Here is a 13,680-nt window from a genome sequence, read left to right on the forward strand (position 1 = left end):
CTGAGGCTGTCTAAGGCTCTTGTAGACCCCATTTGGAATATTGTGAGCAGTTGTGGGCCCCGTATCAAACGAAGGATGTGCTGGCCTTAGAAAAGGCTCTACAGGAGGTTGACAAGAATGATCCCTGGAATGAAGAGCTTGTCATATGACTAGCTTTAAGGACTTCGGGTCCTCAGCAACTAGAACCCGAGGGCACAGCCTCGGGATGAAGGGGCGATCCTTCAAAACTGAGATGAGGTGGAATTTCTTCAGCCAGATGCAGGTGAATTTGTGGAACTAATTGCGCAGAGGGCTGTGGAGGCCAAATCACTGAATGTCTTTGCGACAGAGATAGATAACCTCATTGGAGATTATGAGTAGAAGGCAGGAGAATGGAGATGAGAAAAATATCAGACATGATTGAATGGTGGAGCAGACCCGATGGTCTGAATCGTCTAATTCTACTCCTATGTTTTATGGTCTTATGCTATTGTGGACAGTAATGATACAATCCAGATTTATGAGAAGGTGGACAGTAATAATAGAATCCAGATTTATGAGAAGGTATCGTTGTGCTTTGGTTTATGTTGGTATTTTTTTCAGTTTGAGTGGTCTCATATTATTGGTGACCTAAAAAGGGACCTTTGCTTGGGGTGATTTTTTTTGTCAGTGACCCTGGGGTTTTGTCCCTGGATCAAAAAATCCCCAACTAGGTCACTTTGGACATCACCCAGACCTCTCACTGAATGGGGGAGACGGGGCATGCGCACGACTGGAGCTGGAGCTGGCACTGGGCACAGTGCGCATGTCCAAATGCCATGTGCCACAGCTGGCGCTGCATTGTTCTGGAGCCGGCACTGCTGGCACTGCGCATGTTCCGGAGCTGGCGCCGGTCGCATTGCGCATGTTCCGGAGTCAGTACCTGCGGCACTGCGCATGTTCCAGTGCTGTCGCCATGGTGTCTCAGGTGAGTAGTCCTGGGCCACTTCCCGGAGGGGACCCGGTTTCGCTTAGCCCATCGAGCTGTTAGGGGAGCGGCCTGCGGCGCCGTGGTCAGTGGAGCCCAGGGCCTCGCTCTTGGTGGCAGTGGGAGGCCGCTGACTGTCGGGCGCCCTTGGGCTGAGATTGGCTGTGAGACAGAAAGTGACAGAAGTGAGTTATAGATCAACATAGAGTGCCTTTGATGTAATCCTGCATCATAATGTGCTCCACAGGAGAATGATAAAACATAATACAACACCCAGCCCATAAAGCTAGGTGACCTAGCTTAAGCTAGGTGGCCAAAAGCTTGGTCAAAGAGGTTTCTGTCTCTTTAGTGACCATGACCTAAGAGCTTGGCATTATGATCATGGACCTTGATGCTAATTTTGCTCTTGAGGTGTGGTTTACCTTCGTTGGTACATTTACCCAATTGGTGTGGCTCTTTCAAGATTATCTGTTGCCCACCTCGATGTGGGCGAATGTGAAATAGTCCATTTAGGCAGGCAGAATTAAAAAGGAGCTTATTTGAACGGTGAGAGGGTTGTAGAGCTCTTGAGATGCAGAGAGATCTGGCCATCCTTGTGCATGAATCAGAAAAAGTTGGTATGCAGTTACAGCAAGTGATTAGGAAAGTTAATAGAATGCTGTTGTTTATTGCCAGGGAAATTGAATACAAATGTGGGATGGGGGCCTCACGTGGTTTGAGCATGTGATTGGGTGTGTTTTTGTGAGCTCTGGCTCTACTTGTCTTTTAATGCTTTATTTCATCCTATTTTTTTAAATATTTAAATTCATTTAAATTAATTTCTTTCCAATTAAGTAGCAATTTAGCTTGGCCAATCTACCTAACCTGCACATCTTTGGGTTGTGGGGGTGAAACCCATGCAGACCCGGGGAGAATGTGCAAACTCCACTCAGACAGTGACCCAGGGCTGGGATCGAATCCGGGTCCTCAGCTTAGTAGGCACCAGTGCTAACCATTGTGCTACTGTGCTGCTCCTTTATTTTGTCCTAATGGACATCCTATAAGTACTTTTTTGGGACTATCTCCCTGGCTAGATTTGATATATTTATTGTCATGTGAACCCAGGTACAGTGAAAAGTATTGTTCTGCGTGCAATCCAGGCAGATCGCTCCATACATGCATATATATAATGTATTATAGAGACACAATGTAAATAGATAAACATAAGACACCGTTTGGAGCATGTGGAATATAGTGCTACACTGTAGAGAAGATATGTAGTGGAGAAGAAGCTGTTTTTGAATATGTTACTGCGTGTTTGTGTTGTCAGATTTTTGTATCTTCTGCCCGATAAAAGAGGTTGAAAGAGAGAATAGTCCGAGTAGGAGGGGTGTTTGATTATGCTGCCCGCTTTCCTAGGCGGTGTAGATCGAGTCAATGGTTTGCATGATGGATTAGGCTGTGTTCACGACTCTCTGTAATGTCTTACAGTCTTGGGACAAGCAGTTGCCATACCAATTAATGAAGTGGCAAGATAGGATGCTTTCTTTCTATGGTACATCTGTAAAAATTGGTAAGAGTCATTGTGGAAATGCTGAATTTCCTTAGTTTCCCGAGAAAGTATAACCGCTGTTGTGCTTTCTTGGTTGTATCGTCGACGTGGGTGGACCAGGATAGATTGTTGGTGATGTGCACACCTCGAAACTTGAAGCTGTCAACCAGCTCCACCTCGGCACCATTGGTGCTGACAAGGGCGTGTATGATACTTTGCTTCCTGAAGTTAATGACCAGCTCCTTCATTTTGCTGACATCGAGGGGAGGGATTGTTGTTGCACCATGCCACTAGGTTCTCTAACACCCTCCTGTACTCTGACTCATCATTGTTTGAGATCTGACCCACTATGGTGGTGTCATCAGCAAACATGTAGGTGGAGTTGGAGCTAAATTTTGCCACACAGTCGTTTGTGTGTAAGGAGTATAGTAGAGGGCTAAGTAAGCAGCTTTGTGGAGCCCTGGTATTGAGGACTATCGTGGGGGAGGTGTTGTTTATCATTAATGATTGTGATCTATGGGTCAGGAAGTTGAGGATCCAGTTGCAGAGGGAGGAGCCAAGTCCTAGGTTTTGAAGTTTGGATATGTGTTTGGCTGGGATTGTGGTGTTGAAGGTGATGTAAGCAATGAATATGAGACTGACGTAGGAGTCCTTGTTGTCGATATGCTCCAGGGATAAGTGCAAGGCCAGGGAGATCGCATCTGCTGTGGACCAGTTGTGGCGGTATGAGAATTGCAGATCAAGACATCTGGAAGTATGGAGTTGATGAAAGGGAGAGATTGTTGTCATTGCATTTTAGCAATTAAGAGCCAAGTTAAATTTTAAAAATCCTTGTTTGATTGAAACAGTCAGAGGTGGCTGCAGTAAGGCATAGCTTGCAGTGGCACTTTTGCTGGGGAACAAGCCTTTGCCTCAGCGGTGCTGTCGACATCAAGATGATGGCTGCCACTGCGAATGATAAGCTCGGCTCCATCGTGCAGGTTTTTCGTGCTCACTTTTATGAACTACAAAATACCTTTGAGAGAATAGTGGAAGTGGAGAAGAGAATCCTGTTGTTTGATTGTGCAGCCTCCCCTTCAGTCCTTGGAAATCCTATTGCATGGGATGTCATCTATCCTGACTGGCATAGTTATCCCCTTTTTTAAGACGCTGTAATCGTTGCATTTATGAAGAGGGAGTGCATTTATTCATCCTTTAACTCATTGGTGGGTGGATAGTTGGTGATGGGTGGTATGATTAGAGAAGTTCTCACTTGGATTGAGCAAAGCCATTTTATTTTATTTTGTTACTTTGACGCTTGAGAATCCGTTCTTATCACCTATGAAAGCCCAGACAAATCATGTATCCTGGAGAGGATTGGGTTCCTTGTGATTCTTCTTTGTGATTGATGTCTCTTGAGTTGTTGGATTGGAGGGAAATGAATGGTGGAGTGCCCAGGTGTAGTTGAATCTGTTGGAATGAAAGTCAGTATGCTGTGGAGCCCTTTTGGTTTGAGGGTAGGGCTTGATGGGGTAGATGTGGGGAGGCAGTGTTTGAGGCAGCAGCGCTTTGTCCCCTCATACCCTCCTCGCAGGCATACAATGAGGATATGTGTTTTCTTTCTCATCTGGGTGGGCAGTGCGAGATTGCAGGTCCTGATTTGGTCCTTTGGGGTGGTTGGGGGTGGGGGGGGGGGGGGGGGGGGGGTGGTGGTGGTGGTATCTCCTCGGTTGAGGATGATGTGTGCTGCCCTGGGTGTGGTTAGTGAGGAGTGAGGTTGGCTGAGCGGTGAGTCTTGGCGTGTGCTGGGTATCCGGACTAGAACATAGAACATAGAACAGTACAGCACAGAACAGGCCCTTCGGCCCTCAATGTTGTGCCGAGCCATGATCACCCTACTCAAACCCACGTATCCACCCTATAACCGTAACCCAACAACCCCCCCTTAACCTTACTTTTATTAGGACACTACGGGCAATTTAGCATGGCCAATCCACCTAACCCGCACATCTTTGGACTGTGGGAGGAAACCGGAGCACCCGGAGGAAACCCACGCACACAGGGGGAGGACGTGCAGACTCCACACAGACAGTGACCCAGCCGGGAATCGAACCTGGGACCCTGGAGCTGTGAAGCATTTATGCTAACCACCATGCTACCCTGCTGCCCATGTAAACCCGACTACTACATGTAAAGACGAGATTGCGAGGCCAGGTCCTGTACTGTTCTGTAGCTAGTATCCTGTTGAGCCCTAATGCTTGTGAAGTTCCTTCTTGAAGGCAATTAGTAGGGATATCTTGAGAGGCTGATTCTTGATATTTTCTGAGCATCCTTGGTTTATTGACTTCTTGGGGGTTCATGGCTGGTTCCAGTCCTGTGGTTAGTACGCCCCCCCCCCCCCCCCTCTCCGGGACGTACCTTGGCCGGGATGTTATGAGAGGCTGAGTGAGGTTTGAATGAGCAGCTTGTTCTCTTCTTTGTCTTACGGTGAGGGGTGTGTGCTGAATGATCATGGGTTTATTGCTGCGTTCTAGTCCTTTTTATTCTCAGACCCTCCACTCCTGGTAGTTTTCCTTTTGTCCTGTCTCGGTTAGCTTGTTGGGAAGCACTGACCTCACTGAGTATAATCCTAACCTATTGTATAAATATTTGCTGATCCTCTCTGTGTACAAATGTGGAGTAATGATTGTTCTGTACTGTGCTTGAGGTTGGGGTTTTGTTGCATTTTGTATATGTAAAATATCTCTTTGGAACTGGGATTCTTTATCATTTGTTATTGTGGGTTAAAGAATCCATATTGGCGGGCTTTATGAGGCGTATGTTGGGACGGGTCCCGGATCTGGAGGCGGGAGGTCTGATCATGGGGGGGACTTCAATACGGTGTTGGATCCTTCACTGGATCGGTCCAGCTCTAGGATGGGTAGGAGGCCGGCGGCGGCCAAGGTACTGAGAGGGTTTATGGACCAGATGGGTGGGGTGGATCCATGGAGGTTTGTGAGGCCGAGGGCACGCGAGTACTCTTTCTTCTCCCACGTACATAGGGTCTACTCTCGGATAGATTTCTTCGTGGTGAGTAGGGGACTGATTCCGAGAGTGGAGGAGGCCGAGTATTCGGCCATTGCAATCTCCGACCACGCTCCGCATTGGATAGAGTTGGAGATGGGGGAGGTGCGGGACCAGCGCCCGTTGTGGCGGTTGGATGTGGGGTTGTTGGCGGAGGAGGAGGTGTGTAGGAGGGTCCGGGCAAGTATTGAGGGGTACCTTGAGGTGAATGATACGGGGGAGGTTCAGGTGGGGATGGTCTGGGAAGCCCTGAAGGCAGTGATTCGTGGGGAGCTGATATCCATCCGGGCACACAGGGAGAGGAGCGAGAGGAGTGAGAGGGATAGACTGGTGGGAAAGATGCTGGAGGTAGACAGGGAGGTATGCAGAGGCACCAGAGGAGGGACTGTTGGGGGAGAGGCGCAGCCTGCAGGCTAAATTTGATCTGCTGACCACTAGAAAGGCGGAGGCACAGTGGAGGAAGGCACAAGGGGCAGTGTACGAACATGGTGAAAAGGCGAGTAGGATGCTGGCTCATCAGCTCCGCAAGCGGGATGCGGCTAAGGAAATTGCTGGAGTGAGAGACAAGAGTGGGAATGTGGTGCAGAAGGGGGTAGAGGTGAATGAGGTCTTCAAGGACTTTTATGGGGAACTGTACCGGTCGGAGCCAACGGGGGAGAGGAGGGGAATGGAGAGGTTCCTCGACGGGCTTACTTTCCCGAAGGTACAGGTGGAGGGGTTTGGTGCGCCGATTGAGTAGAGGAGCTAGTTAAGGGGATCGGGCAGATGCAGTCAGGGAAGGCACCGGGGCCGGATGGGTTCCCGGTGGAATTTTATAAAAAGTTTGTGGACCTGATGGGCCCCTTGCTGGTGCGGACACTCAATGAAGCGTGGGAAGGGGGGACTTTGCCCCCGACGATGTCGCGGGCGCTGATCTCGTTAATTTTAAAGAGGGACAAGGACCCCCAGCAGTGTGGTTCATACAGGCCCATATCTCTCCTCAACGTGGATGCTAAGGTGCTGGCACAAATCCTGGCCACCAGGATAGAGGACTGTGTGCCAGGGGTTGTGCACGAGGACCAGTCAGGTTTTGTGAAGGGAAGGCAGCTGAACACGAATGTGCGGAGATTGTTGAATGTCATCATGATTGAGGGGGAGGCAGAGATAGTGGTGGCGCTGGATGCGGAGAAGGCCTTCGATAGAGTGGAGTGGGGGTACCTATGGGAGGTGTTGGGGAGGTTTGGATTTGGTGAAGGGTTCATTGGATGGGTAAGGCTGCTATATGAGGCCCCGATGGCGTGCGTGGCCCCGAATGGGAGGAGGTCGGAGTACTTCCGGCTTTACCGAGGGACCAGGCAGGGTTGCCCCCTGTCCCCCTTGTTGTTTGCACCGGCAATCGAGCCGCTGGTGATGGCGTTGAGGGATTCAGAGAGGTGGAGAGGCTTGGTGTGAGGTGGGGAGGAACATAGGGTGTCGTTGTAGGTCGATGACCTGTTACTGTATGTGGCGGACCCAGTGGGAGGGATGCCGGGGGTGATGGAGCTGCTAGCTGAGTTTGGGACCTTTTCAGGCTATAAATTAAATTTAGGCAAGAGTGAGGTGTTTGTGGTGCACCCTGGAGACCAGGAGGAAGGAATTGGTAGGCTCCTGCTTAGGTGGGCAGGGGAGAGCTTTAGGTACCTGGGGGTGCAGGTGGCCAGGGACTGGGGGACTCTTTACAAACATAATTTCACCAGACTTGTAGATCAGATGGAGGAGGAGTTCAAGAGGTGGGACATGCTGCCATTGTCGTTGGCGGGGAGGGCACAATCCGTCAAAATGATGGTGCTTCCGAGGTTCTTGTTCCTCTTTCAGTGCCTGCCCATCTTTATCCCCAGGGCCTTCTTTAGGAGAGTGACTAGCAGTATTTTGAGCTTTGTGTGGACACATGGGACTCCGAGAGTGAAGAGGGTGTTACTGGAGCGAGGGAGGGATAGAGGCGGGCTGGCGCTGCCCAACCTTCTGGGGTACTATTGGGCGGCCAATGTGTCAATGGTGCGTAAATGGGTGATGGAGGGGGGAGGGGGGAGGGGTGGCGTGGAAAAGAATGGACATGGCGTCATGTAGAGGTACGAGCCTGGGTGCCATGGTAACGGCGCCGTTGCTGCTCTCCCCTAAGAGGTTTACCACGAGCCCGGTGGTGGCGGCGACCCTAAGAATCTGGGGACAGTGGAGACGGCATCGGGGGGAAACAGGGGGCTCGATGGAGGCTCCACTGGGTGGCAATCATCGGTTCATCCCGGGGAACAAGGATGGGAGATTTAGGCGGTGGCAAAGGGTGGGCATCAGTAAATTGAGGGACCTGTTTATTGGCGGGAGGTTTGCGGGCCTGGGGGAACTGGAAGATAAATTTGGCCTTCCCCAAGGGAACATATTAAGATACTTGCAGGTAAAGGCGTTTGCTAGGCGACAGGTAAAGGGATTCCCTCTGCTGCCCTCGCGGGGGACGATGGACAGAGTGCTTTCGGGGGTGTGGGTCGGAGAGGGGAAGGTGTCTGACATCTATAAGGTAATGCAGGAGGTGGAGGAGTCGTCAGTGGAGGAGCTGAAGGCTAAATGGGAGGAGGAACTCGGGGAGCAGATAGAGGACGGGACTTGGGTGGATGCCTTGGAGAGAGTCAACTCTTCCTCCTCATGTGCGAGGCTTAGTCTCATCCAATTTAAGGTGCTGCACCGGGCCCACATGTCCGGGACTAGGGTGAGTAGGTTCTTTGGGGGTGAGGACAGGTGCACCAGATGTTCGGGGAGTCCAGCGAACCACGCCCATATGTTCTGGGCATGCCCAGCACTGGAAGAATTCTGGAAGGGGGTGGCGGAGACGGTGTCGAGGGTGGTTGGATCCAGGGTCAAACCAGGGTGGGGACTCGCGATTTTTGGAGTTGCGGTAGAGCTGGGAGTGCAGGAGGCGAAAGAGGCCGGTGTCCTGGCCTTTGCGTCCCTAGTAGCCCGACGAAGGATCCTGCTACAGTGGAAGGATACGAGGCCCCCAAGTGGAGACCTGGATCAGTGACATGGCGGGATTTATAAAATTGGAAAGGGTCAAATTTGCCCTGAGAGGATCAATACAAGGGTTCTATAAACGGTGGCAGCCTTTTCTGGACCTCCTGGCTCAAAGATAGGTATCTTGGTCAATAGTAGCAGCAACCGGGGGGCGGGGGGGGTGTTCCTTATTGAAGTTTCTATTCTGTAACTTTATATTGTGTTAATTTGCATTGTTGTTAAAATGCTGTGTTGTTCATGGCGGTGCGGCGAATGTTTATGATTGCTAATATTATTGTTATTTTTGGTATTTTACTGTGGTGCGTTATTGTTGTATAAATTCAAAATTTTTCAATAAAAATTATTTAAAAAAAAAAAGAATCCATATTGACTTCTGCAAGGGTACAGACAGGTCTCGTATCCGAGGGGAGGAGGTTACTGTGTGTTATTGGTGCCTCTGGTGTTGCTGGAATTGAGGGAGATACCTTCTGGTGCGTGCCTGAACATGACACAAACATCCTGAATTCTCATGGTTGCTGCAAGCAATCGCTGTGTAGGAAGGCGTGCACCATTTTACCATGTTTTTATGGCCGCCTCCTCCTCCTCTCTGGTAATGTGTATAGAGGAGCTCAATTGATTCTAGGTACTGGGCCAACTGTATTGCTGTTCTCTTGTCCCCTGTATCTATGTATGTTGGGTCGTTTCTGCTATGCTGAACCATTCCTGTGGTTTTGTTGTATTATATGATCAAATTGAAAAACTTCAATAAAAATATTTTAAAAAAAATGTAGGGAGGGTACTCTTCTGTTATAGAGGACATTGGTGTGACCACATCTGAATTATTGTGTATTGAGCTCCTCATTTAAGGAAGGATGTAAATGCATTGGAAGTAGTTCAGAGGAAGTTCACCCGATTGATCCGATGGGGTCCGAATCATTAAATAGTTTCAAGAGAGCGATAGATATATTTCTAATTTTTAAAAATGGGTTAAAGGGATATGGGAAACAGGTAGGGAGGTGGATTTGAGACCTGGAAGAGATCAGCCATGATCTAATTGAATGGTGGAGCAGGCTCGAAGGACTGAATCGCCTACTTCTGCTCCTAATTCCATATTCCTATGTTCCTATGAAGCAGTTCAGAGGGGGTTTACTAAACTGAGACCAGGGCGGGGCAGGCTATTTAAACGGAAAGATTGGGCAGGCTAGGCTGGTACCTGCTGGAGTTTAGAATAGTTAGGTGACTTAATTAAAACACAAAATCCTGAGGGGTCTTGACAGGGTCACGTGGAGAGAATGTTTCCTATTGTGAGAGAATCAAGAACTAAGGGTGACTCCTTAAAAATAAGGGGTCGCCCATTTAAGACATAGAGATGAGAAGGAGTGTTGTGAGTCTTTGGAGCAGTCTTCTTCAAAAGGCAATGGCAGCAGAGTCTGAATATTTTCAGGACCGAGCTAGGTAGATTCCTGATTTTTTAAAAAAGAGTGAAAGTTTACCGGCGGTAGTTGGGAAGTTACAATCAGATCAGCCATGAACTTAATTATTGAATGGGAGAACAGGTTTTAGGGGCTGAGGGGCCTGCCCCTAATTGGTATGTTCATGTAATCTATTTTACCATTGATCAGCATCAGACTTTATCAATCTTTACTTGAAGCAATTTGTTTCCAAATTCCACCCCTTTCTCCTTCGCACGGTCCATCTCCAAAACTTCGCTTCCCTTCCTTGACCGCTCTGCTTCCATTTTCGGTGATAGACTGATCACCGATATTCATTATAAACCCACGGATTCCCACAGCAACCTCCACTGCAGCTCCTCACACCTTGCTCCCTATAAGGACGCCATCCCATTCTTGTTTCTCTGCCCTCATCACATCTGTCCTGATGATGCTACCTTCGAAAATGGTGCTTCTGACTTGTCTGCTTTTTTTCCCTAACCGAGGCTTCCCTCCCAGTAGTTAACTGGATATTCAACCAGGTTTGATCCATTTCACACAACTCTGCCCTCAACCTTTCCCCTCCCTCCCAGAACCATGATAGAGTGCTCCCTGTCCTCACTTTTCATCCCACTGGTCTCTGCATTCAAAGGATCATCCTCTGCCAGCTCCAGCATCTATCTCTCACTCTCTCAGAATTCCGCAGGGTGCACTCCTCCAATATGCCCAACTCCCTATTCCCTTCCCATGAAACCTTCCCTTGCAATCACAGTAGATGCAACAGCTGCTCCTTTCCTTTCTCCCTCCTCACATTTCAAGGCCCCATATGCAGCGTTTAAGCAGCGTTTCATTTGTACTTCCCTCAATTTGATTTATTGTATTCACTGCTCCCAATGCGCTCTCCTCTGGGGAGACTATGCACAGACTGGGCTACTGTTTTGCTTAACACCTTTGCGCAGTTTGCAAGCGTGACCCCAACCTTTCTGTTGCTTGCCATTTTCATCTGCACCTTTCTCTGATGCTCACCAGTGTCCTTGGACTGCTGTGATGCTTCAGTGAAGCCACTAGCTGGGGGAGCAGCATCTAATCAGTATAGGTAAATTGCAGACCTCGGAACGCAACATTGAGTTCAATAACTTTAGATTTAGATCTTTCTTCTACGTATTAAATGTTTCATACATGTATTACCTCAATGCTAAAAACCCTCTCCTCTCTCACTAGGCCATCTGTTGTTTGTTCTTAAACTTGCTACTTTTTGTTACAGTATATTTTGCTGCAACAAGTTCTCCCTCCTTTCAGTTCTGCTGAAGGTTCCAGGCTCGAAACAAACTATGTTTCTCCCTGATAGATGCTGATAGACCTATTGAGTTTTTCCAGCTTCCTCTGTTCTTGTTTCAGATTCCAGCATCCGTAGTATTTTTCATATTTTGGAAATATTGCATTTGGTTCCTTCATCTAAATCATTGATATACCCCACTAGTCACCGCCTTCCACATCAAAAATTACCCCTTTATTCCTACTCTGTTTCCTGCCTGCCAGCCAATTCTCAATTCATGCCAGTATATTACCCCTATTCCCATGTGTTTTAAGTTTGGACACTGACCTCTCGTGTGGGACTTTATCAAAAGCTTTCTGAAAATCCAAATACACCACATCCACTGGTTCTCCCTTATCTATTCCGCTAGTTACGCCCAAAAAACCTCCAGTATGTTTGTCAAACATATTTCCCTTCAATGAGTCCCTGTTGACCTTGTCTAATCCCATTGATATGTTCTAAATGTCCTGTTATCACATCCTTTCTAATAAACTCTAGCATTTTTGCTACTACTGATGTTCGGTGTGTAATTCCCTGTTTTCTCTTTTCCTTTTTTAAATAGTGGAGTTATATTTGCCACCCTCTAATCTGCAAGGACTGTTCCAGATGTACAGAATTTTGGAAGATCGCAATTTACATGCAATCCACTATTTCCATGGCCACTTCCTTTGATACGTTGGGATGTTGATTGTGAAACTCTGGGGATTTATTGGATTTCAGTCCCATTAATTTCTCCAGCACTTTTTATTTAGTAATATTAATTTCTGTCAAATGTCTTGGTCTCATTAGACCCCTGGTTCCCTCGCATTTCTGGGAATTCATTTGTATCTTTCTTCGTGAAGACATACCTAAAGTAGTTATTTAATTGCTCTGCCATTTCCTTGTTTTTTATTATAAAATCTCCTGTTTTGGACCGTAAAGGATGTACATATGTCTTCATTAATCTTTTTCTTTTTAAGCACTTTTAGAAGCTTTGTTAAAAAATCATAATGATATGAAAATCAAGGAAATACAGTAATTGTGAATGTGTTCTTCAGATTGATTCAATTTTAAAAAAAATTGAAACTGTAGTGGTAGAGACAGTTTGGCTAGGTTGATGGAAATGTGTTTTTGATATGTTGATGCGCCTAGCAACTTTGTAAACAGATGCTTATCTGAGGCAAGTTGGTCACAATGGAGAATAGAACGTCAAGGGCTTGAGTAAGATGTTCGAAGTTCAAAAGAAGGATATTACATTCTAAAAGGTGGACTTATGAAATTAATAATTAAGAGTGGCTTCTGAGGAGGTTAGTTCAGAGAACAGTTCAGAGAACATGAACAGGGCCAGCTGTCTATCAGGAGCAATTTCAGCCTATGTAAGTTAGCTGTTTTGAGACCTCAGCCCACAGCAGGAAAAGCGATGTGAACTCTCAGCAAGCTGTGTCTGTGAAAAAGCCTTTTTGAACAAACTGCCCTAAGTCCGAAGCAGCCCAGAAATATAAAACTACCTGTTGTGTTAAACATTGCTGAATTTTGCCTGTAGTTTGTAAAAGCCTATCGGACGTTTGGGGAGGATTAGCTCTGAAGTTAGAGAAATAAAGGGGGTTGGAACTGGGTAAATTTAGGGTATGTTGTATAGCGATTGTGTTAGATAAGTGTATTTCTAGTTAACTTTCTTGTGTGTTTTATTGTTTCATAAACATTTATCTTGTTTAAAAATGATCACATTCCAGCACAAACTGGAAGAGCCAGGCTGAAGTTGGCTAATGCTCACTAGACTGAGAATTCTGTCACGTTAAAACCTTGGAAAAGTCTGAGCTGGTTTGGAGCCCAAGTTCTAGATATTCCAGGGCTAGTATGTTGTCACTTCCATTAAGATGCATTTTGTCTAGGCAGCATGTTGGCGCAGTGGGTTAGCCCTGCTGCCTCAAGGCGCCGAGGTCCCAGGTTCAGTCCTGGCTCTGGGTCACTGTCCGTGTGGACTTTGCACATTCTCCCCGTGTTTGCGTGGGTTTCACCCCGCACAACCCAAAAGATGTGTAATTTAGGTGTACTGGCCATACTAAATTGCCCCTTAATTGGAAAAAATTAATTGGGTACTCTTAATTTTTTTTAAAATTGTGCATTTTGTCAGGAATCCTTGTGATTGCCCCATTCTTATTTACGGCTTTTCCATCTTTAGTTAGTTTGTTGTTTTGATATTGGCATCACTTATGGTGAGAGTTGCTGCTGTATGCGAAGAGTTTTAGTGCAGTGTTTTTATTTCTGTAGCAGGGAAATAATGAATATGGTTTATTACAATTCATTAAGGCAAACAACAGAGTATGGTTTGTTAAGGGATCTGTGTGGTTTAAATGATTGCATCAAAGGGGACGAGGGAATGTATGTAACTTGGTAAAGGGATTTTTAGAGGGGTATAGTTGTACTAGAAAGTTCATGT

General features: G+C 47.1%; 1 protein-coding gene across 4 annotated transcripts in view; it reads left to right on the forward strand.

Moving 5' to 3' along the window:
- Window positions 1-819: 819 nt before the first annotated feature.
- Window positions 820-13,680, forward strand: part of LOC119951677 (MICOS complex subunit MIC27-like) — a 95,271-nt gene continuing 82,410 nt past the window's right edge. The window contains exon 1 of one of the 4 annotated variants that reach the window (XM_038774897.1): window positions 820-946. In XM_038774897.1, the coding sequence (XP_038630825.1) occupies window positions 884-946 (63 nt within the window). In that variant the 5' untranslated portion in view covers window positions 820-883. Of the gene's footprint in view, window positions 1,132-12,540; window positions 12,617-13,680 lie in introns of those variants that run through there. The other 3 variants (XM_038774893.1, XM_038774896.1, XM_038774894.1) reach the window with 3 other exon arrangements.

Source organism: Scyliorhinus canicula, chromosome 17 (assembly GCF_902713615.1).
Source record: "Scyliorhinus canicula chromosome 17, sScyCan1.1, whole genome shotgun sequence".
NCBI classification, from domain to species: domain Eukaryota; kingdom Metazoa; phylum Chordata; class Chondrichthyes; order Carcharhiniformes; family Scyliorhinidae; genus Scyliorhinus; species Scyliorhinus canicula.